General features: G+C 46.5%; 1 protein-coding gene across 5 annotated transcripts in view; it reads left to right on the top strand.

The window, feature by feature from the left end:
- Positions 1–24,292, top strand: part of RALY (RALY heterogeneous nuclear ribonucleoprotein) — a 277,011-nt gene extending 252,719 nt beyond the window's left edge. For 4 of the 5 annotated variants that reach the window (XM_084645718.1, XM_084645717.1, XM_084645716.1 and 1 more), the window contains 6 exons: positions 2,459–2,506; positions 4,664–4,824; positions 11,144–11,257; positions 13,997–14,142; positions 22,151–22,199; positions 22,429–24,292. In XM_084645718.1, coding sequence (XP_084501844.1) covers positions 2,459–2,506; positions 4,664–4,824; positions 11,144–11,257; positions 13,997–14,142; positions 22,151–22,195 — 514 coding nt within the window. In that variant the 3' untranslated portion in view covers positions 22,196–22,199; positions 22,429–24,292. The remainder of the gene's footprint in view (positions 1–2,458; positions 2,507–4,663; positions 4,825–11,143; positions 11,258–13,996; positions 14,143–22,150; positions 22,200–22,428) is intronic. The other variant, XM_084645720.1, reaches the window with a different exon arrangement.
- Positions 24,293–25,067: the final 775 nt, after the last annotated feature.

The raw sequence follows: 25,067 nt of genomic DNA, 5'->3' as shown, positions 1-25,067 counted from the left end.
GCAAAGAAAATAAGTTAACCATGCTTTGAACTTCTGAAAGAATTTGGGCTGGTTCTGAACATGAGATGAATGCTCGGATTGGCTCCCACTTTATCCAGCCTCATACTCTAGCTAAAGCACTTATGTTTTCCGTAGTGCGGGTGTAAAAGTGTACAATCGCTTTTCCATACAGGCCACACCCCAACCTGCACGCGCTACTCAGACAATGCTTGGGCACCAGTCGAGTGGGCACAAAGTGCATGGATGCTTTGGCATGAACACTTATGCAGCAAGTCCTTGCTGGAGTGCACCGGCTGGGATGCAGGCTGGGGGGTTGTGCTGCAAGCACATGCCGCAGCAGACAAGCATCCTGTCCAGTGCATTCAGCTCCCCAGCCTCCCTCCTCCCAAGTACAGATCACCCTCCCAACTCTGACCTACCTGCCTAGTGTCGGCAGACAGCCACTTTCATCCTTCTTCCCCAGTGCAGACATTGCCTGCTCTTTTGTGTGTATGTGAGGGGTGTTGTCTATGGGGGGAACTGACTTCATGCTTGCAGAAACTAAGCAGATGGGCTGCCTGGTATGGAAAACTGCCTGCCTAGTATTTCCCATGATGTGGGGAGGAAAGAAGCATTTAGAAGTGGGTCTTGCCTTTGAGGAGCTGTAGCTCCTAGCAGACGGTGCTGGGGAAAGCAAAGAGGAGGATTATCAGAGAAAAGGTCAATATCATTTATAAAGGTATCAGGAGCAGGTGTAATGAGGGTGCTGGAGCAGAACTGCATGTCCTCGATAATAAGCATTATACGTATTAAAATAGCAGGGACAAAGGCTGAGGAAGGAAATTGAAATTGATCCATGTTAAGGCTAAATGTGGCAAAGGGCAGCTGTGCAGAAAAGTGCAGGCATGGAGAGAGATTCCAGAGCCACCGGCAGCAGCTTGGGAGAGGGTCCATAATCTCTTAGGCGGAAGAGCAGGGAGGTCTGCACAGAGCAGCGGACGCAAAGGGGGAGAATAAACACAAAGCCAGTGGAAAACTGGCTTGAACTCCCAAGAGGGGGTTACTCAGAGCCAGCCCTAGAAGGAGGGGGCTGTGCAGGAGGAGGCTGCTGCACCAGCTGGGGAGAACCTGAGATGAGAAAGAGAGGCTAGATAAGCAGATGGCGCAACCTACATATTTCTTTCCCAGACCAGGCTGTGCTGACCCAGATCCTTCTGAGCTGGGAGAAGTCAGCCCACCAGCGAATGCTGGACCTGATTCAGAGCTCACTTGCACCAATTTTACACTGGGGTAACTCCAATGACTTTAATAGCATCACCTCTGACTTACCCATGTACGTGAGGGCAGAATCAGTCCCTCATAGCTCATACACAGAGAGATTGAAAAGACTGGGATTGTTTACCTGACAGGAGATGAGTCAGAGGAATCATGATAGAAGTATGTAGAATAATGAAGAGGACAGAGCAGACAGATTGGGAACTTTTGCTCTCCCTGTCTCACAAGAACAACGGGACCTTCAGTGAAACTGGAAAGTGGCAAATTTGAAACTGATGAAAGGAAATTCTTTTCCATGCAATGCATAATTAGCCTATGAAACTCACTGCCACATGATGATGCTGAGGCAAATAACTCAATGAGATGGGTTAGCATGAACACCCAGTTACAACAGTGAATGCAGACAAACAGTTCTGGAAGAGATAAAAACATCACATTTCAGGATTTAACCCAGTATAACTGGTAGGGATTAGGAGGTGACCTTCATGGGGGTAGATTATCCCACAACTGCCTGCCTATTATGGGGTTCTAAAGCCTTCATATGAAGCAACTGGTGCTGGTCAGTGTCAGAGCCAAGATACTGGGCTTTATGGAGCCCAGGGGTGACCCAATCTGGCAGGTCCTGTGCTCGTATGCTCCAGAACTGGCCCACTGTGGAAGATGATGTGAGATCCGAGTTACCCAGGAAAGAATTTTCTGTGGTATCTGGCTGATGAATCTTGCCCATATGCTCAGGGTTTAGCTGATCGCCATATTTGGGGTCGGGAAGGAATTTTCCTCCAGGGCAGATTGGAAGAGGCCCTGGAGGTTTTTCACCTTCCTCTGTAGCATGGGGCACGGGTCACTTGCTGGAGGATTCTCTGCTCCTTGAAGTCTTTAAACTACAGTTTGAGGACTTCAATAGCACAGATATAGGTGTGAGGTTTTTTGTAGGAGTGGTGGGTGAAATTCTGTGGCCTGCGTTGTGCAGGAGGTCAGACTAGATGATCATAATGGTCCCTTCTGACCTAAATGTCTATGAATCTATGAATCTATGATTGGTTACATTCACACTTGTAAAACATGGCTCTAGAAAACGATGAAGCTAAAGGACTGGGATTTTTAACAACATAAAATGTTTAATTTGCAGCAGGAATAGATTAATTACAATAGTGCTAGTAACAATGCTAATTAATCAGAGCTTTCCATCTTCTTGTCTCTACAGTGGATACGACTTTGACTATGACTACTACAGAGATGACTTCTACGACAGGTGAGCGGAGAAGCGATCGCCAGCAGTGCTGTATTCTGTGTATGCTTCTCCATGAGCCACAGCCCAAAACACTGGGCAGAGTAGAATAAAGAACAGCAGAGCTGGGGGAGAGAGACTTTGCAAAGGCGAGGCAGTGGCAGAAAAGAGGAGTTTTCAGATGAGGTCTGAAACCAGCTGAGGAGGTACAGGAGACAGGAGCGGTACTAAGTGGGGTGAGATTGAGAGGTGGCCATGCTAGATAAGCAGAAGGAGCAGGTAAGAGGTGAGAGGAGGAGCCCTCTCCATGTTTCCTTCCCAGACCAGGCTGAGCTAGATGGCTCTGAGCTGGGTCAAGTCAACCCACCCCGGAAATGGTAGGAGATGTTATGTGGATGAATACCACACAAGAGGGGCATAGGTTGGGAAGGTGGGAAGGGGGTGAATATCACACTCCACTCTGCAAATCAGTGAAGGAGGGAGAAACAGACCAAATTATTTCCCTGTCTCAGATCTGTAGCTTTTAATGTGTTGCTGTCCTCAGGCAGGGACTGCTGCGCGGCCATGAGTGCCCCCGCAACTTCCACTGACTTTATGCATGCCCCCAGTTCCTCACAGGATCAGTCCCTCTGTGTCCTGAGCGCAAAGCTGCTCAGCAGACAGGTGTGAGGGTGTGTTTTTCTAAATGGCAGCCCTGGGGTGACGTTCCTCCCTGTGCAGAGACAGCACAAGGCCTAGGAACCACTTAGGAGCCCTTCAGCAGCAGTGTAAAAGAAGCCGAGCTGAGACTGGACCTTTGGGTTTTTTGGGTCCATCTGTTACTCTTTGTGATTTCCAGGAACGTATGTAACATTCACCGTCGGTGGCGCCTAGGCCTTGTGCTGGCTGTCTGCATGGGCAGGGGGCGGAGTTTCACCCTCAGCCATGGAGCTGAACCCTCTCTCGGGAATAAATAGTCTGGGATCAGAAATTAACGAACACTTTTGCCAAACACCACACAGAGCAGGGCAGACTCCAGCTTGCCCTGCTGCAGGGAGACCAAGGAGCAAACACCTGTTTGCGTCAGTAAAGGAAGCAGCTAGGACTCCTACACAGATCTGCTGAGTAAGGAGGTAGCGTTTCTACATAGTGGGCTCTGTGTCTATGCCTATGCTGCAGTCCAGCCTTCCTCTCCTTCCTCTGCTGCCTGCCTTCCCCTTCCCCCTTACAGCTTGCCATCCCCCAACCAGGCCTTGGGGATTCCTGTTATCCTTGGCTTGCTCAGCACTGCTGAAGCTAGTGGCTACTCATGTTGAAAAGATGCCATTTGGCTGGAGGGCAATGGTTTGGTGGCAGAGAAGAGGGAACAGGGCATCCACCTGTCTGGATGTAGCTTTGATAAATGTAAAGGTATCTCCTCTGCTCATGTCAAATCTCACAATGGTAGAAGCAATGGACAATCTCAAAGGTCACTTGCCCCCTCCGTCCTGCCAGCTTCTTGCGACACAGGGTATAAACAGGGATGGTTGGGGGGTGGGGAGAGGAAATGCAAAGGAAGGAGAAGGGGAAGAATGGAAGGGGGGAGAGGAACCAAAGGTCCTTCCCCTGTAAATGCACCCCAGCCCTTACAGGGTCTTGATCCCCTCAATTATTTCTAAGAATAAAAGCCTTCAGGGGCAGGTTAACAAAACACATTACATAACAGACCACTGCATTTAGCGAGAGTGATCTCAGCATGCAGAGAAATTGCCAGCATAAGGGCTGAAACGTGTACCATCAAACTGTATGCCAGAGTCCTGGTTCCTTTCTGTCACTAGTCAGGGTGTTTGCAGTGGTGTTGTAGCCGTGTTCGTCCCAGGGTACTAGAGAGACAAGGTGGGCGAGGTAATACCTGCTATTGGACCAGCTTCTGTGGGTGAGAGAGACAAGAAGAGCTCTGTGTAAGCTTGAAAGCTTGTCTCTCTCTCTCACCAACACAAGTCTGTCCAATAAAAGATATCACCTCCCCCACCTTGTCTCACTCTTCATGGTGTCATGTAGCAGCAGCTCGTTTGTGTGTAGCGGCAGCAACCTCTAGCGGCATGATTATGCACCGTTCCCCTTTGTGACTATTGCTGGCCTATCTCCCAAGTCCTGTTTCATGCTGAAAGTGCGGCTTTCACTCCACTGTTTGCAGACTGTAACCTGTTTTCACACACACAGGCTTTTCGAGTATCGAGGCCGGGTCTCTCCGGTCCCCAGGGTGGTTCCTGTGAAGCGTCCCCGGGTGACCATCCCCTTAGTCCGACGTGTAAAAGCAACGCTCCCTGTCAAACTTTTCGCCAGATCAGCCGCCATTGCAAACAGCTCTGCCAAATTAAAATGTGAGTACCTATGTACGCAGGTAGATCAAACACAAGGGACAAGGTGCCAACATCCCATCAGATCACCTGTATGATAGATTATAAAACACTGGCCAACTGAGAAACTCCAAGTGTTTCCCAAGCTCTGATCAATTAAGGCTCACAGCCCCCTTGTGAATATTATTATCCCCATGTTACAGATGGGGAAACTCTCTAATATGGAGATGGAAAGTGACTTGCCCTAAATCAGTGGACAAGTCATTGATAGAGCTGGGAATAGAACCCAGGTGTCCTACCTCTCAGTCCCAGGCTCTAACCATTAGATTGTGCTTCCTCCTTAATTACACTAATTAAATATACCTGGAGCTGACCCGTAATTCAGAGCAGGGTGCTCATTCTTTGGAAGAGCAAGGGCCATATTGGTAATTTGTCAGGAGCCCAGGGACCACAGATTAAAATAAACTATAAAAATACAAAAACCTAATATATGCTTCTACTTGTACCTGCTCGATAGAGTAACTGAATGGGTCTTTGGTTTGGTTCACCAGTAAGAAGGAGTTCTAGCTGTTCACATATAACGGCAGCTGCAATAATAGGGAGCGGGTGGCTGGGAACGATAAGGCGGCAACATGAGATCAAGGCAGCAGAACTCAGAAGAACTGGGTTCTGTTCTTAATTCTACCACTGGCCTACTGCGTGGTAAGTCAGTTTCCCTTTCCTGTGCCTCGGTTCCCCCATCTGTAATATGGGGATAATGACACCAACGTACTTTGTAAGGATCTGCAAAATCTCTAGAGGAAATGCAGTGTGTATACAGGCAAGCCCTTCTAATTCACACTTGGCTACTTTGCACAACCCATCATGCACAGTCATAAAGTCAGATTCACCCCACGTCTCAACCCGGACTCATTGGCACAGATCTATAATGAAGCCTCATATTTCTAAGACATTTACACAATATACAGTGCAACGTGTACTGTGAAGTCTTCTAAATAATTAACATTCAGCTGCTTTTCCAAACAAACCAAGGGCGAATATCCAGGGATGCACTGACCTTCCTTTCTTTTAAATCCTGTTGTTTCACTTTCACTCACCGATATACAACAGTCAGTAGTTGACAAGCGGCGAATTAAGAGAAGCTAGCAAGGTTCCGTGTTGTACAAAGGGTGAAATCCCGGGAGTCAGTGGTTCAGTGGGGCCAGGATTTCACCCAAAGGATTGATTTGATATTATTATTTGTTGGTTACACTTTCTCCTAAGGCTGCACGTGGTTCCCTATTTTACAATCCCCCATCTGAGCATACTCAGTCCTTTCGAAGAACTCAGCCAAAGGCTATTCCTTGCTCGCCATTTCCAGGTTCGTACTGCTCGCCAGTGAAGTGGGCAGTATTGGCACATTGTGCACTGAAATGTCCCAGATTACCGAGACCTGAGACTCCTGCACGAGGGGCCAAGAGAGCTGATTTAACTCCCAAAGTCCTGTTCCAGAAGCACTGGGCTCAGCGTAAAACTAGCGCTTTACAGGCAGTCTCCTCTTTGGTCGTTGTAAAGTGCCAGCCTGGAATTTGGAGTGGGTGTTCCCGAGATATACTCTGTCCTGCATGTCAATGGCTACATGTAAATCAGCAGCACTGACTTCACTAAACCGTCAGCATGCAGGATTTCACAGGCTCTGATTGCATGGACAATGTCCATAGGCGGCGTCTTTCTTAGTTGCCTGGGGGTGCTTGAACCCCTACTCCACCCCTGGCCGTGCCCCCACTCCACCCCTTCCCCCAAGCCCTACCTCACTTCTTCCCACCCCCGCTCTGCCCTCGCTCCACCCCACCTCACCTCTTCCTGCCCCCGCTCCGCCCCACCCCGCCCTGTTCCACCCCTCACCTGAGCATGCCCTGCCCTCACTCTGCCCCTCCACCCCACACCTCCTGCATGCCGCGGAACAGCTGATCACGGTGGTTGGGAGGAGCTGGGGGGAACAGGAGATGCTGAGAGGAGGGGGAGGCACTAACCGGGGGGGCTGCCGGTGGGTGCTAAGCACCCACTATTTTTCCCTGGTTGCTTCAGCTCTGGAGCACCCACAGAGTCAGCACCTATGGCAATGTCATTCCCTGCCACTCAGGGCCGGATTAAGACCTTTAGAGGCCCTAAGCACTGAAAAGATTATGGTGCCCCCCCATATGTAATTCAAAATAAAAACAATACTATACTGTAAAATAAAATTTTATTTTTTGAAATGACTCAAAACTTACATGTATGCTGAAATTAAAATAGCTTCTTTCTAGATTTTCTGATTGCAAAATTCTGGATAAGTTCATCGAAGCTGACTCAATGAAGCATGTCCGCTTCCATGCACAATAGGGAAAGTGAATCAAGTCTGTCCTGATACATTGTTGTTCTCTGAGGGTTTTTTATTCTTTTCAGCTGAGAAAAAGAGCATTCTGTGGAGAAATTAGTAATCATCAATGTTAGAAAAATACGTCGTGCGATCTCTACATTTGGAAATACACATTGTATTCCCTCTTTCAATATTGTGTCATGAAGATCAATGTGACTGAATTTCATTTTTCCTGTTTCATTAAACTTTGCGTTCATATAACAGTGGAACTGCCGTACTTCTCCACAGAAATTCATGTTCAAGTCAACAGGATATGAGTCAACTAGCTTTTGGGAACCTTGTGAATATTGTTCGTCAGATAAGTCCATATTGTTTAGAAAAGAAAATCTACGTGATATTTCTTTGTACACTTCATCTCTCCTCTTCATATGAGTTTCAAGTGTATCAATTATAGCGTAGTAAGTAGATACGCAAAATTTGCCTCTAGGATTCAATGCTGTTTCTGTTGCACTGCTATCATTTGCTTGTTTTTTCCTGATTCGCTTGCGGGACTGGGCTTCTTTGTAGTTAGTATCAGGCAAGATATCTTTTGATATGTCTTCAAATCTTTCGAAATCATTCCTCAAAGTGTGTAAGTGGTCTGCTAATGATTGACAGATGTCTGCACATGTTTTCAAATCCAATTCAAATCCAATTCTTTTTCTTGGAGATCTTGACTTGTGTGGTAAAAGTGTTGTAAAATTTCATTCCACATGGTCAACATGAATACAAACTCTAGTTCAGTGTGGCTTTTCAAATTGAGGAATGTTATAAATCGTTCAACTGGTTTTCCATCTGTGGGAGACACATATCTTAGTACAATACTCAATTGTTCAATATGTGAAAGATCAGGTGTAGAGTCAACAGATAAACTGGAGTACCCAGCAGTACTTATTTCATCCACAATAGCTGAACGAACTTTGTCACTCATTAGACCAATGAGTTCATCATATATTGTCTTGGATAAGTATGATGGGTTACCTTTGCCAGCATCCCCATATTTTGAGATATGGCTTGCTAAAAATGGGTCAAACTGACCCACAATCCCAAGAAATTTCCATTATGCAATGTTCCAGATGTGTCATTTGATCCCTGGAAAGGCAGACCACATTCAGCTAATGTTTGAATAAAGGGTATAACATGCTGCAAGACATGTTGCCAGTATTCACGCTCCCCTTTAATTTGTTCTTCCAATTTTTGTGTCAATCCAAAGCACTGTCTTTGATTTAAATATGTCAACATTGAATCTCTGTGAGTAGTGCTGTTTTCATGTTGTTCAATTAAAACAGTGTTCCTCCAGTCACTAGATCCATCTGCAGCAAACCGGGATGTTGAAGGTTTATATGCAAAAATTTTGCAAAGAAAACAGTACACAGACCCTGTTGATGGTGAATACAGTAGCCATTCTTGAGTGTATTTCTCACCATTCACTTTCATGCCACAATGTATTTTTTGTGGACAATATCTTGTTTGTTTGCCATTGGTAAAAGTCTGACGTGATTTCTCAAATGGCCCGGTGTGGTGTTGACAGTCATTTGGTCCATGATCTATCCAGTAAGCAACATCATCGGTACTAAAATCAACCCACATACCAGGATCTTTTCTCCTATTATTTACAGCATGAGCAAGTTCAGTCTCTGACACAGCCATACCTTCTAGAACAATGTCTGTTTTACCACCAGGAGTAGGATGATCAGTTACAGTCTCTGACACATCCACATGTTCTGGAATGGTGTTTGTTTCACCAGTAGAAGAAGAGTCAGTCTCTGAAACAACTACAGGTTTTGGAACAATGTCTGTGCTACTGAGAAAAGATGTTACTTCTGTTGGATTCGCTTTGAAAAATGATGTCCGATTTGGAAGATTTTGGAAAATTTCACTAGTTTTTTGTTTCTTTTCTTCTACCAGTTTATGTTTCTGTGCTCCACTCAGTTGATTACGTTTCATCCTGCCCCTTATCTCAGTTATCTGAACTTAAAAAAACAAAACAAATTACACAACGTACACTATTTTATGTATATATATATATATATATATATAAGAAAGAAAAAAATGAATCAAGTACGTATAACTCAGAAGAATATAACAATAATAAAACATAAATTTATTGCAATACATGACAGGATCTGATTTCCTCGCATTACTTCAATCTACGTTAGTAGGATGCCCTCCTGGTTTAGGTGGGGATAAGTAATAAAAAGAGAACAGAAAAATGGGGGAAGAGTGTGGAGTGGAGTGTAAGGAAGTCTAACAAAGTTCTGGTTTTTCCCATGATGACTACTTCGACGCTTTTTTTGAAATATTACATTTTTTCCAAAAGAAATCTCTTTTTTTTTTTTTTTGGTGCCCCCTGCTTTGCTGGTGCCCTAAGCACGTGCTTAGTCTGCCTATTGGGTAATCCAGCCCTGCTGCTACTCTAAAGTTGGGGCCTGAGGGTGAAGTGTGGAGCTTCCCGCTTGAGGAAATTATTGCAAGGGAAATGAAATGACCATGCACCTGGGCTCTGTGGGTAAGGCCAAGATACCGTGATGACCCGTCCCGGTTGGAACTAGCACAGCTACCTGCTGACAGGTGTGGGCGACATAAACCAAAATCAGGGGGGCAGACATTGCTGCAAGTTGAGTAAGGTACAAAATGTGACCCTCCCGATACCTGTTCCAGGGGCGCCAGCATGTGGGTTCTGGGCCTCTCCCTGCCCTAAGGGGACTGGCAGCAAGTGGGTCCTGACATAATCAGCCCAAGCCTTCTCAGTGGTTTCCAAAGTCAAGGGGTGAAGATGCAGGCTGGATTTTCAAAGGCTCTGTCTAAAATAGACCTAGTAAATGTGCAACTGCATCTGGTACCCCCTCCAGATTTGCTGGCAGCACATTCGTGCATGCCATTTCGGTAGATGTGCACCTCTCCCGTTGGTGCTCAAAGCTGCCCAAGTGTTCACACATATGCCCATTGGCACATGCCAACACAGGGTCCGCATATACAGATCCAACATCCAAAGTCAGTTTGGGACTTTGTAATTGTCCTGGGATGTGGACTTGCAGGCCTGCGCTGGGAACATCAGCGGGCTCCTGTGAGTTCTGGTATGGACAGCAGCAGCCCTGCTCCCAGACTCTGCTGGCCTAAGCAATCAAAGCTCTGTGTGCAGGAATGGGACACAGTAATTTGTTCCGAGAAAGGAAAGTTACAGTGCTGCTGGCTAGTGGCTGGGAATGGGGAGTGTAACATGGAGACTGAGGGGAGCTCTGCTAGCCAGGAACTGTTTGAGCCTGACAACAGTGGTTCCCAGCTCATGCTGGCTTCATACCAGTTCCACCCAGGCCACAGCCTAACCTCCTGTCTCCCCCTTATTGTTGGTACCACCTCGCCCAATGGCATGATCAGTAACTTGCAGCAGGAAGTGAATCACATCAGAAAGGCAGGCCAGAGAAGGAGGGAGCAGGTTACTGCTGGGACAGCAAAGAGGCAATGGGCTTTTCCCAAAAGTCTCAACCTGTCCCACTTGCCAGTAGTCAGTGTTTCTTGGACAGGGCCCCTGGAATTCCACCTGGCCCCCAGTGAGTGGAGCAGGCTGGCGGGCAGCCCCAGGATTTCCATGCAGTGGGTTTACATGTGTGCATAATATTTATACAGTTACAACAGCCTCCAGCTCTAACTCCTGTTGGGAGTGCACTGCTAGCTGCCCCAGTTATATCCCATCTCATTTCCTAGGATGTCCCATTTAAGCAGTCCCCACCCCGTCTCTTCAGTGGCTCCGAACAGTTTCCGTGTTGACACCCCAGATTATCCCTGATTGCATCCCCACCATCCCAGTCACTGGGAGATTTCCACAGTGTTGCTGTGGCTGCCAAGCTCTGTTAGGGCTGAAGGTTTTGTGACTAATCCAAAATCTTTTTTAAAAAACAATCAAACGCTAATATGTAAAATAACAACATGGAATAAAGCCTGTCCTTCTCCCTCTCTTCTTTGAAGTGAAATGCAATGAGCTGCAGACAATCAAAACCGAGCTGACACAGATCAAATCCAACATAGATGCTCTTCTGGGCAGATTGGAGCAGATTGCTGAAGAACAGAAATCATGCACAGGTCAGTTAGCTGCACATAATGGCACTGAGAGAGGGCAAGGAGGTCAAATGCAGAGCAGCCCATTTCAAAACCAGTTATTTCGACTTTGCAGGCCATTCTTTGGGCACTTGAGACCTGTATTCTTGTATTGGCTGTTACTTTAAGTTATTACCCCATTGGATCACCACTTTCTAAGATGCTGTTATTTTGTGTTTATATAGCACCTAGAGCATGCTGGGTACACTGCAGACCAAAATGGATATGAGGTGCCTGCCCTGAGGAGTTTGAAATCCATATTTCTGCTAACTGGTGAAATTGTCGCACACAATGGTCTTTGCGTGTTTCTGGTATAAATTCAGTTTTGCCTGAAATTGAAATCCACAACTCTGTGGGCTTTAAGCTTCAGACTTGATCCATGTTTGAGTGAAGACTCAATCCATGCTCACTCAAAAATTGTCCTATTTCAAGCAAAAAAGAAAGGAAAAAGAGAAATGGTATGCTTCCCCTTCCTCTCACCCCCCCCCCCACCATCCACAAATCTGGACCCCCCTTAAAAATCACAACAAAACGTGGTGAATCTTGATTCTGAAATCTAGCACTGCCAACCCCACGAGTTTCAGAAAGCATGTCAGGTCCCCAGAAATCATGAGCTTCACTTTTAAATCAGGAAAATTTCAAAAATAATGAATTGGGGGGCAGGGGTTCCTAGCTTTCTGGTTTCTGAGCCCTGGGGATACACTAGGGTCATGTTTTCAAGCTTTTCTATGTAGCCAAGATGGCTAGAAACAAACTTGCCATTTTAAAAGAAAGCTGAGATATTCACCAAATATTTAAAGACATTTAGGTGCCTAAAGATACAGAGAGGTGCCTAAATGCCTTTTAAAGCATGGGCACTTTTGAAAATCCTGCTAGACACCATTGCATTGTTAGGTGTCTAAATACCTTTGACAATCTAGCTCATCGTCACATGATTCGAGGAGCTGGGGCTTCAAGTATCATGAGACTTGTGATAAAATTGTGAGAATTGGCAATGCTGAGTCATCCTTTCAAATTTCATTGCTAAATGTTCCTATGCCTCCAGTCCCTGCTAACGCTCCCGCCTGAGTTGGCATTCAGGGTTGCCAATTTCGGCTGTAAGTATTACGGGAGGTTTCATAACATGACATAATCTTTAATTTAAAATTAATCTTTAATTCCTGGAAACTCCAGGACAATCCTGGAGGGTTTGCAACCCTAGTTGGCAAAGATTTGGGTGTGGATGCCCTGATAACCCTGACCTGGCTCTCAAGAGTGGCCTGAGCTATGTAGCTGGCCAGGTTGGAAAAAGTTTTCAGAGCCACCCCCCACAGTGGCTGAGCAGAAAACAAACCCAAAACAAAACAACCCAACAAACCCGACAGCTGGCCAATCAGCCGAGAAAAATAACAATGAAAAAGGCTGGCCAATCAGAGCAGAGCAAGAAAAAAAAGGCACCGCGCAACAGTGCCCCCTGGATGTTGGTGCCCAATGCAACAGCCCTGCTCGCCCTTAGAGCTGGCTCTGTTGAGTTGGTTTAGCTTGAGGCAGAGCCAATGTGCATCCAAGCACTCAGTGATCTCGCTTGCTTTTACTTTTAACAATTCAGGCCCCAGTCCTGCAAAGACTTAAACAGGGGGGTTAACCCTACACACTGCAAATAGCCCCATTGACTTTAAAGAGACGAGTCAAGTCAACTCAGGCATATGAGTCTTTGCATGGTCAGGGCCTCAGTCTAGGGGAAGCATGCTCCCAGCCATAGGCACTAATCGATTTCTCCTTCAGAGTTAGCAGCAGAGACAGCCAACTTCTTTGCCAAAGGGGTAAGATTCCAAATTCTTAAACAGACACTACAATCCAGTTGGTAAACGCCCTGACTGTCAGGGTGCGGTGTAAGTGCCCAGGCTACAGCGCCTTAGTCAATTTGTATTCCTCTGATGATAGGACATGGTGATTCCAGCTACAGCCAGTAGAGTTGTTTTACTCGACTGGTTTGCTGTATTATGTTTTTCACTAAGGCACGGAATTCTCCCCTATGCAGAGGTCAAGCACATGGGCTAGTCACCGCTTCTTAAACCCTATGTGAGGACTTGGGTGGTGCAGAGGGTGAATTTAAGTGTACAAACTTCAGAAGAATGTTGATGGTGTTGGAAAATAGGCCCTTTGTAGCTCAGCCTGAGCTACTGGAATGGAGAAGACTCCTGCTCTTATTCCCATGCAAACGGACATTGGATCATGGAAAAGGGGGGAGAATGCTTAAAATACCCACAGCTGTGGAGCTGGGTGATTCACAGAGTAGCTAACAGGACATGGATCCTGCTATCCCCCGATTTTGCTGGTTCAAATCCAGCCCAGGTCGGTAGTGTAATGACTGAGAGTTGTGAGGAGCTATAGGGCGGGTCTCAGTGCAGATCCTAGTGGACAGGCATCCACCCCACAAAATCACCACTGAAGATTGGATGGCAGTCCCATCCTCGTTTGTGGAAGTGGTTCCTGAAGGTCAGAGTTGAGTCACTGGATCCAGTTCTCCCCACACACACACACCGGCGTGGGTTAGCTCCAGCCGAGTAAGTGGAGTTATCCCAGTGTGGGAAGAGACGCATGCCGATTATTTATAAACTTGCTCCTCATGGGCTCTGACTATCTGACCCCCATTGGACTATTTGAGTGTAACTCCAAACTGTTCCTTCGCCTCCATTTCCTTTGCATCCTCCTGACCTTGCTGCCCCGGCTCTTGTCTCTCAGAGGTACGAAAGAAGGCAGATGGGAACAAAAGTGAGATCTCCCAGGACGACACAGCATCAGAGGCAGAAATCAATACAGAGGAGCCACTGAACGGGGAGGAGGGAGAAGAGGAGGGACTCACACGAGATGACTGTGAAGACGAACTGGTAAGCAACAATGGGAGAGGAACCCCCACCCTGCTAAGGGAATTAATCAACCAGCTCTAATTTTACTGGTGCTTATTAAAACCACTGGAAAAATTCATTTTTCCTTCTTAAAAATAAATCACTATCTTTAATGCTGTGATTGTTTGCAGCTGTATTCCCCTACCCCAGCCCTTCCTCCATGATGGAAAGCATTACATTAATTGCAGTACGCAGAGATGCTGTAAAAAAATGGCTAGCTTTGCATATTCAGGCCATGTTTATTTGTGCTTTTGTAACAATTAATCCCTGGTTTGTACAAATTGCTTTGCTCCGTAATAAATGATTCTGAGACGTGCTGGAGCACGTAGCACAGATATGTTATTACAGCACCACATTCATAATGATTTGCATTTGCAGAGTGTCTTTCATCCAGACAGAGCCCAAATTCTCACAGCAGGTTGCAAAATCTGTAGAAGCAGAGCCTTCACCCACCACTGAAATGTGGCCACCTCTGGGGAATTATGGCAGCTGTTTCTCAGCACAGGTCCTGGGCCTCAACCCAGCAAAACATTGACACATGCTTAAGTTTAAGCATGTGGGCTCTGATTCAGGAAAGCACTGAAGCATGCACTTATTCCCATCCCAACTAAAGGCAGCACTTAAGCATGTGCTTAACTTTACACATGTGCTTAAGTTCCATTGACTTCAGTGGGATTGAAATATGTGCTTAATATGAAGTACATGTTTAACGGTATGCTGTATGGATCTGGGGTTGTGACTACTCCCATTGAAGCCAACTGGGCTATTCGCCCAGTAGTAGTTAAGCATCTACTTAAGTGCTTTGCAAGATCAGGACCCTGCTTAGATACTACCGTGATAGGAGCCTTTGCAAGGCATATTATAATTAGAGAAAGCTCAGTTGTTTCCCCAAATTAAGGTTAAAGCAAGACTCTGATAATGAACACACACAGTCCTCTAACTTAGTGAAAAAGTTCTCAAAGGCCCTGCCACTTGTCAGGCTGCATCTTACCACCAGATGGCATTTTCTCACAAACTTTAAGGCACAAACTTTAAATCACAAATGCCATTTTCAAGATATTTTAATCCCAAAATTGCAATGTTTAAACATTTCTGCAATAACTTCCAATGGGTTTTTTTACTCCTTCCATTCTATGTATCCCTTGACTTACAAACATCAGAACTAGAGCCAGGTGAAATTTTTCATCTGAAACTTTTTTTGCTGAACATGCAGATTCATGTCAACTGAAATATTTCATGAATTCATGTTGATTTCGCCAAACTGTTTTGGTTGAAAAGAAGCCTAAAAAAATTCTGAAAAAAATCAAAATGTTTCCATTTTTCAGTGCAAAATGACTTTTTGTTCAGAAATGGACTTCTTTTTAAAAAATGTATAGTTTAAAAAAGCTGGAAAATGAAACAAAGCATTCTGTTTCATGTTGAATATAACATTGCCTTCGACCTGCAACAAATGATTTTTCTTTTTGGTTTTCCAAAATTTTCAAAAAACAATTGTTTCGAGTCAGCCCAAAACATACAATTTTTTTTTTTTAAACAGCCAGTGAACCAAAAAAAATACAGGTATTCACACCACTTTAACCAGAACAGTCCTCATCTGTTGGTGTCCCTGAAGATCGGGGCCTTTTATTACTTTTTCTCAGAAGTCTCTCATACCTAAAAAAGTTATTCACCCCTGGTCTGATTTATAGGTTTGCCACCTTTCTAATTTCTGGTAACCAGACCCCTGAGGCCCTGCCCTTGCTCTGCCTCTTCCCTTAAGCCCCCACTCCCCCTCTCCCCCTCCCCCGCCCTCTTTGCCACCTCTTCCCCCCAGAGGCTTCACCTCTTTCCCCGAGGCCTGGCCCCCATCGCTCTCTCCTCTCCCCCATCCCCCCATCGCTTGCTGCATTGTCTGAAGGAGCCTGCCTGCAGGTAGGAAGCGGCCCTGGCTGAGCAGGGTCTGGCATGGGTTAATGACCCGGTGCCTCCCCTGCCCCTGCGATAACCAGACTTTTGGTTTGGGTGCCATTTAGGGTTGCCAGGTCCCCAAAAACCAGGCATCAGGCAACCCTAAATGGCACCCAGACCCAGAAACCAAAACCTGAATTGTCTGGGTGAAAGCCAGATGGATGCAACCCCAGTTCAGATAGGCCACATATCTTAAACTGTTAGCTCGTGAGGTGCAGGGACTGAATCTTCCTGTGTGTGTACAGCACCTTGCACAATGAGGCCTTGATCCTGACTGGAGCCTCTGTTCTCTACCGCAATAAGCATCTTCTTTGTTTGACACATAGCTTTACATGTAGCTTCTTTTGCATATGTCATTTACATAGAGAATGTGGGGTGAAGTCCTATGACCATTGTTATACAAGGAGTCAGAGTAGATGATCATCATGATCTGCTATGGTCTTAAAATCTGAGTCTATGAGCCAATCACTTTATGCCTCAGCAGATACAAATAAGCTTTAGCCGAATGAGTTGCCCTTCTGCACACCTTTTGAGAAGCATCTTCCAAGGGTCTCATCCAAAGCCCATGGAAATGGATGGGATCCCTTCCATTGCCTTTAATGGGCTTTGGGTCAGGCCTGTATTACACAGCTTAGAAGGTGTGTAGGAGGGGAGCTCCATTGCTGCAGACTTCGCAAGATGCTCAATTCAGGAGTTGCCCCTGCATGTCTCCTAAGGTGAGGGCGCATCTCTTGTGACCATCCATCTCCTCAGGCGAGGAGTTTATTGAGCAAAAGCTCATGCATCTAAATTTGATGCATAAAACGGACGACACTAGCCACATAAGTAATGTATAGGTGAAGAAGTGAATATTTAGCTCTTATAGAGCACTTTTCCTCAGTAGATTGCAAACATGCTTTACAAAGGAGGTTGATAGTGTTAGCCCCATTTTACAGATGGTGAAACTGAGGCAAGATATGTAAATTGATTTGTCCAAGATTAGAGGCCAGTGTCAGAGTTGGGAATAGAACCCATTGGAACAATTTACCTAGGATTGTGGTGGACCCCCTATCACTGGCTATTTTTAAATCAAGATTGGATGTTTTTCTAAATGATCTGCTCTAGGAATTATGTTGGGACAGTTCTCTGGCCTGTGTTATATGGGAGGTCAGACTAGATGATCATAATGGTCCCTTTGGGTCTTGGACTCTACGAATAAATGAACTCAGATCTCCTGAATCTCAGTTCAGTGCACGCTATCCGCTAGGCCACACTGCCAAAAAGCGTATGGAAATATTTAACAATGGTATTGGCTAAAGCTGTAACATTTAAATGAACCTAGGGGAGTTAGACACCAAACACCCATTGAAAGTCAATAGAAGTAGGGCACCTATCTCCTTTGTCCCTGTGGAAATCCCACAATAGAAGTTTAGTAACTACACAAATGCCATATTCTGCCCCTGGTGTTTGTGCCAGTTTCCCCTGGACCCCGGCGGGATTGGGGTGATCAAGCCCTAAATTTAATACCCCAGTCCACAGACCTCAAATAGAAATGGAACTGGGCCCTCTTACAGAATGGGTCAGATGCCCTGGCCTTAGGAAGCATCTCCAGCCCTGCAGAGTTCAGAAGGTGAGCAGGACGGGTGCCTGCAGCAGGTCTGCACGGCCAAGCCGCCAGCGTGGCTTGGTTGGGGTGCCAGAGAAGCAGCGAGCATGGCAATGCAGGGAGAGGCAGTCTGCATGTTTCGGGCCAAATTCCCTGCAGATGTAAATGGCTGCAGCTCCATGGACTTTGATGGAATTTGGCTTATTTACTTGAACAGCGAATTTGGGCCCTCGAGGCTAGATCCACAAAGGGGACTTAGGCTTACCTTAGCAATGGCTAACTTTACGTCCCCTGCTGCCCAGCAGACCTCAGGTCTCCCACGTCCCTTGAGTGCCCTAGCCTTGTTCCACTTTGTCTAAAATACTTAAATGTTCATTGGAGCAGGGATTTGAATGTGACTCACATCCCAGGTGAGTGCCCAGACCACTGAGCTCTAGAGTTATTCTCTCAGAGCTTGTCTACACTTACCGGAGGATCGATGCTGCAGCGATCAACGCATTGGCGGTCGATTTAGCGTGAAGACCCACTAAATTGACCGCCGATCGCTCTCTCGTTGACTCCTGTACTCCACCAGATCAAGAAGAGTAGGGGGAGTCAACGGGAGAGTCGACGTCACATAGTGTGGATCCTGCGGTAAGTAGATCTAAGCTACATCAACTTGAGTTATGCTGTTCACATAACTCAAATTGCGTAGCTTATATCGTCTTTTCCCTTTAGTGTAGACAAGGCCTCACTCTCTCCGGCTTGTGCCTACTTTGATGAGGTCTGGTGCCTTTGCTATGCATGATAAAGAGATCCCGTGGCACCATTTCTTGCTATCACATATTCATCACAAGAATGATCTTTCATTTGATGCAAGAGGGCTGGAACAATTTTTATAGTGGGGGTGCTGCTGATGGAAACTATGGATTTGGTGTTTGTTTTTCCTACTTCAAGCCGGGGTGGGGGGGAAGCAGCACCCCCAACACTCCTAGTTCCAGCACCACTGATTTGATGTGTAGTCACTTGCATACCTTTCTGCATTCACTACCAGCCACATTAGGCTTTGCAATGGGCACTTATTCTAGCCAGAATGCACTTATGCATTGCTGTTTTGATTCTAGTTACTGTCAACGTGGCCTCTTCATTCTCAGCCTCTGATTTCAGTAGCTTATAATTTCCTGAAATAACTCCCTTTGGGGTCAAAAATAGAACATGTTTGTTCTCAACCCAGAAGGTGAACGGGTTTGGAGAAGACCTCAGCAGCTGCTCTGGCAAACTGCGGACCCAATTCTCCTTTCACTTACAGAGCTTTTAGAAGGCTGGTTCTCTACTGAGTTCCGTGGAGTTACTCTGATTGATACCCAGAGTGACGGAGATCAGAATTGGACCCTAAATATTTGCCAAGGCAATTTTTGGTCAAATGGAAAAATGCATTTTCCCTATTTATTATCAGAATTATTTTTTGAAAAACTAAACAAGGACTGTTAAAACAAACTAACCCTGGCTCATATTTGTGAGGTGCATTTCCCACTGCAAGCAATGGGAGCTGTGAGGAAGCAGTCTTTCTTGGGGATTGGCTCTCTGCTAATGCAGTGTTGAGGTTGCCGTTTTAATTGCACAAATGTCTGGGAATTCAGAACTACATTTTCCACATGAAATTTTCACTCATCCCCCCAGCACGTAATCATTACCATCGGGGTCATTGTTACCTGATTTCAGAGTAGAGGGTTAAATCCTGCAGACTCAATTAATCCAAAACTCCCATTGCATTGACTGGGTGTTTTACCAGAGTAAAGATTAGGTAAAGACAGCAGCATTAGCCCCCACTGTATGTGCAAGAATATAAATCACTACAGATGAGCATTTACATTTTAGAAAGAGTTGCCAGTTAAATATACTGTAAAATAGTGACTTGGGGGGAAACTTACAAAAATACGTACCCCCTTATTTACAAAAACTATGATATTATACAGTAATTGCCCCCAAAATGGCAGTCACATTAATGTAACCCATATTGTTTTGAATATTACTTTTGAATACTATAGTGTTATTGGTTTTGATGGCTGAGTAAAGGCAGAAAACAGGCTCCTGGAGGAGAGAGATGCAGCGTGAAAAGATGGGTTAAAAAACTGCAGCTCTTACAAGAACCATAAACGGAAAACATCTGGTCCGGCCATGCACTTTGCAGAAGGCAACAAGCGGTAAAAAGACCATTATAGAGTGAAGGCAAATCTAGAACAGGTCCAACAAAAACAGGAAAAAGTCAAAGCCCATCCCTGCAGCAGGATGGAGGAGAGAAAAAGCAAGGGACATACAGGCCAGCGGGAAGACAGAATATAGCAACCACTGAACAGAGTGGAGGCAAAAGGCTGCCACTCTGCTGACTAAATCAATGAGCCCCTGGCCCCCTGCATCTAATGGCAGGAACAACAAAGCAGGGTGCAGCCAGTGGTAACTATTCAAACAAATATGCCTCAGAATCTGATCCAAAAGGCCCGGGGGGGGACACTAGCCCAGGCCACCTGTGGACACAAGACTGTTGGCAATCAAAACCCATCCCTGAAAAGAGAATCCAGGAAGGAGCCATTTCAGATCTGAAAAAAAAACCCAACCCATTAAACCCAGAGGTGCCCCATTGCAACTGTTGGGTCAACCAAGGGGGACCACAACACTGGCAAGAGCCCAATAAGATTGAATGGCTCTTAGCGCACTTCCTAGCTAGCTGACTGGCTGGGACATCAGGAATCAGTGAGGACTCAGAGAGATCTTTGTCCTCTTCATCTCCCTCATGCTCCATCAGCTCAGAAGAACATTGAGCCACCACTCTAATATTCTCACCATTCACAAAGGAGGGAGATTCAGTGGGAGCAGCTGTCACACCAATTGTCCAAGAGTGGCAGGCAGTGCAGTCCCAGGCTGGGACCCAGCATCATCAGTGCAGCATGCAGGATTGGGGGCTTGAGGACTCACCAGGCCAGGGGAAGACAGCACCCCACTGGGAGTTCCAGGCATGGAGCTACCATCCAGTGCAATGCTATCCTCCTTCTTGGGGTACACAGCTCCATCCTCAGCCATTGCCAGCAGGTCAAGGGCCGTCAGAGTCTTAGCCCATTTAGAAACAGCACTGCAAAAGTCCATCTCGTCAATCCGTTCTTCACCCCATCTCTAGAACCTATTTCTGCTTCCTGCAAGGGAGGTGCTCCTCAATCTCCTGGACTTGCATCTGTCCAGCTGCAATTGACAGGGTCACAATAGAGGGTTCCTCTCTGGGGGCTGCTACCTGGACAACGGCAGGCCACATATGCTGAGTGAGGGGATAGAATCTGGCAGTACAGATGCAAGTTAATTGATGTCCCAGCACCCTCCACACTATCCGGGGGTCCCATATTCTAATCAGGAACCCCCGAGCCAGTCATGCATGGACAGGAACCCCTCAAGTGACCAGCAGTACCTCACAGGAAACACCATCTATACGGTGCTTTAAAACCAGGTTCAAGGCTGTTTAGAACCACCTAAACCTAGTGGCAGAATGACATAACATATTTCACATCTGCATACTAACAGGAGAAACTCCCATCCCATAATGGAAGAGATCAGACACTAGCGTCTCACTGAAGGAAGTGGGGACATTACAGGAGTAAACTAGGGAAAAACTTGAACAAAAGATTCCTTGATCGGAGTCCTTCCAGCACCAAATTATTCACAAACTGCTCCTCGGCCAGTAAAATCACTATAGATTTGTTCATTCAAGAGGCATTTTTTATATTAGCATGGCCAATAACCTCACCTACACTCAGCAACACACTTCCCAGTGCAGGAGATAGCAGGCACACACCAAACCTAGTGCTTGCAGGTCAAACCACTAAACCCATCTGAAATCGATCCCATGAACCCGATCTGAACCCCCCACGATGCCCAAGGAGAAGGCCAGGGACCCAACAACGCCCCTAAAACAATGAAACAGCAAGTAACAAAACAGAAACAAACACAGACTAACAGAAGCCCAGTTAGTGTGCACAGCATGTAACAAACATAGCATCACCCTCAGAAGCTCCCACCATCCTGAGAGAGCTAGATCTGTGGTTAGAGCACTCCCTGGGGTGGTAGGAGCCCCAGAATCCAGTCCCCCTGCTCCAACGACTCTAATTTACCCAGAATGCAACAGCTTCAACAGGAGAGACTGAGAGGGCATAAACAACAAGCAACCACCTGTAGGATTTGGCCGTTTGCTATGTTCCCTGCATGCTTTCAGTGCTGTGTGTGAATATCCATGCTAGGGACCCCAACTGTTGCTGCTTCCCAGTGACATTATATATTCCATCCATGTTCCTGGATGATTTGACACCTTCCCCACCCTCCATCTTTTCCACCATGGTCTGAGCTAATCATTGAACTCCCCGTGCTGGAACTGCCCAAGAGGAGGGGCTAATGTTGATTTCCTGTTTCTGTTTCTCTTTGCCTTTTCCCTCCCACCAGGAGAACAGCCATTACAGAGTTATGGAGGACGCCAGCCTACAGTAAGCAGGTACAGCTAGCGCAGCTCTCAAGTCTCCAAGGGTTGCATGCTGGATTCGGGGGAAACGTTTCCCCCTTATGTATCTTAGCTTCTTTGGAAGATGCGTCGCCCAACAAACCCTGTGCATTTTCCCAGCACCAAGCCTGGCTGCTCAGCTGGGCTCTGGATTGACCCCTAAGTTCATCTCCTAAATCACACGGAGAGTGACGCTCCTGTTTTTCTCCCTCCTCTCTCGTAGTAGCACATTCAGAGCAGCGATGAACACCAGTGTGAGGAGAGCACAAGGTTATACCCTGGACTGGCATGCTGAGCCGGACAAGCATAAAATGCAGGGCTGCTGTCATCTCCGCCTGGCATTCCAAAGGAGAAACATGGACCGACATCTTCAACCCATCTGTAAAGCAAAAACAAAGAAAACCAGTCATCCAAGTGGATCCCTGCTCCTCAGAGCCCTGCTGCTGGCCTAGGCAGTGGACAAATACACGCTCCATGACCGTCACTGACCACTATCTGGGATGGAGGTTGTATTGTAAAATGAATCGGGGACGTTGCAGAGCTGTCCTTAGAGGCGGGAAGACATAGCTAGTCGTAATCCAATAAAGAATTTAGTTCCTGAGGTAGAAGGGGCCGGCGTGTTTGTTAATTGGGGAAATGAGTATGTTGGTCTGGACAATTTGTAGTTTCACACATATGATCATGTTCATGAATGGGGCAGAGGGGCACCTTTCCTCCTCGGACCGATCACCTCGTTCCGAGTCCTTTTTACCCCATGAGCCACCTTGGATGCACGGTCACCTCCAAGTGTAAGGGAATCGGTACCATACCCCTTGTTCTGCACTGGGCTCCTTGGACCACCATGTCAGCACGAAGAGAGAGAAGGAAGCCATCAACAGGAGAATAGGTGAGCCAGAGCAGCAGAAACAGAGCACCTTTAGTCTTCAGAGGTCTGGTTTCTTAGCCATCCGACTGACAATGTGTAACTAAAGGGTAAGCAGGCAAACAGTCACTGTGGAATAAGGGGGTGTGGGTGAAAGTGGGCCCAGGTGGCTAGTGTGACACCCTTTTATTGGACAATCAAACAGTTCAGGCTGAGGGGTGCGATGCCACCTCTTCCCCTCTGGCCCAATCCCCTATGGCAGCATGGTCACACACAATCCCTCGCGCCAGCCTCCCTCTGGGCCTTCAAGGTCTGGCTGGGAGGCGGTGCGGGAGGGATGAGCTGGTCCCTGCACCAGACCCTGAAGGCTCCACTCTGCATCGATGTGTATTGCAATGGGGCTGGGGGGGTGTAGTAACTCACCTGAGCATAAAAGACTTGTGAGGGTTAGTGTCCGGCATGCTGGGCCTGAGGGAATTAGAGCATCCACTTCCCTCCCCACTCCTGAGTTCACACTGCCCTTAGCCCACTCACAGCCCAGAAGACAAAGGTCAGCAGACATGGGTGGTTTCTTCAAATGAAACAGTCTGTAAAAGGACCCCCACTTCCCCATCTGTTGCACGGTCACAGATTCCCTCTTTATTGGGCTTATTCCTAGTCTCTGGCTTCAGAGGTTGATGGGGCTGAGACTCAGTCCACACTGACATGCCAACCGGAGCTCCCCCCCCGCACCCTCTCGAGTGCTGCCCATGTCTTCTCCTTGACCAACTCCAAGAAACTGGATGAAACAAAGCAGAACCACAGAGAGCCGCTTGAACAGTTTCCCAGCGGCATCCTGGTTTCTGCTCCAGCACTCAAACCCAGGCCTCTCACAGAGTCTTTAGGAGGGAGACAGAGTGGAAAGCAAGCCATGGGGCCGTGCTTCCCTCCCCGAAAGAGCCTGGCCTGCTTGTAAGCATGGCTTTTGAAGCACAACGTTTTACTTGCATTTCGTCGTTGGAAATAATCATGAGGGCTAAAAGGGACGACCATTCTTTTCTTTTCCTTCTCCTCTTCCTTCCATGTTTCAGTTCTGGTACTATTTGTTTGTCCATTGTGCTGTGCCGAGCCGTTGTAGCATTGTTGTCTAGGCTTTGAGAGATGAGCTGCAATTTTTTGCTATGAACTGACCATGATGCTAATATGTGGGAAGAAGGTGGCCTTGTATATAAAATCCTGTATAATAAAAAAAAGGAAATTACTCCACCTCTGCTGTCTTCTCTCTCACCTTTTCAGGACCTCTGGGACCCATCTGGTGTTTCTGGATTCACTCTTTCCTGTTTCATCTCTGCCAGTGGGTTTGCTTTGCCTGGGATGAGGCATAGTCTGTTGGGTTGAAAAAAACTCTTCTGGATTAGAGGATGTTTTGTCTGTAAGACCCTGATTCTGTTCCACATGGAGATCCCCTCAGTGCAGGACAGCAGGGAGGAGCCATCCAGGAGCCAGTTACAGCTCCTTGGATCTCATGGCACATTTGCACTGGCTCCCAACCCCAACAGCTTAGGACAGGCTAGGTGCTGCTCTAATTTATGCCAACCTGCAATGGTTACAAATGGTCTCTAAGCAAGTGTTGCTAATTCATGATTTTATTGAGAATCTCATGACATTTGATATTCTTCTTAAAGTCCCACCTCCTGGAGGCATATGAGTCGGTGAGACTCTCATCTTGCTTTTTTTTAAAGTAAGTCGGTAGGCCTCTGGGTTGCCGAGAAAAACTTGAGTGAATGAACTAAAAGCCACCTAAAGGTTCAGAAACCAGAAGGCAAATACAAAGAACCCAAAATGTATTATTATTTTTAATAATCTCATGATTTTTCAAGACAATCTCATTATTTCTGGGTCCTAATTCAATGGCCAGGTTTGGCGTAGCAGATGTAAAACTGGTGTAAGTGAGAGGAGACTCTGACCCATTCAAGTTAATCAGGAGATTGGAGAACCTTTTAATCCCAGCAGAGTGCAGT

Source organism: Lepidochelys olivacea (genome assembly GCF_965140295.1).
Source record: "Lepidochelys olivacea isolate rLepOli2 genome assembly, chromosome: 13".
In the NCBI taxonomy this organism is placed as follows: domain Eukaryota; kingdom Metazoa; phylum Chordata; order Testudines; family Cheloniidae; genus Lepidochelys; species Lepidochelys olivacea.
This window is presented reverse-complemented; position numbering and strand designations above follow the sequence as displayed.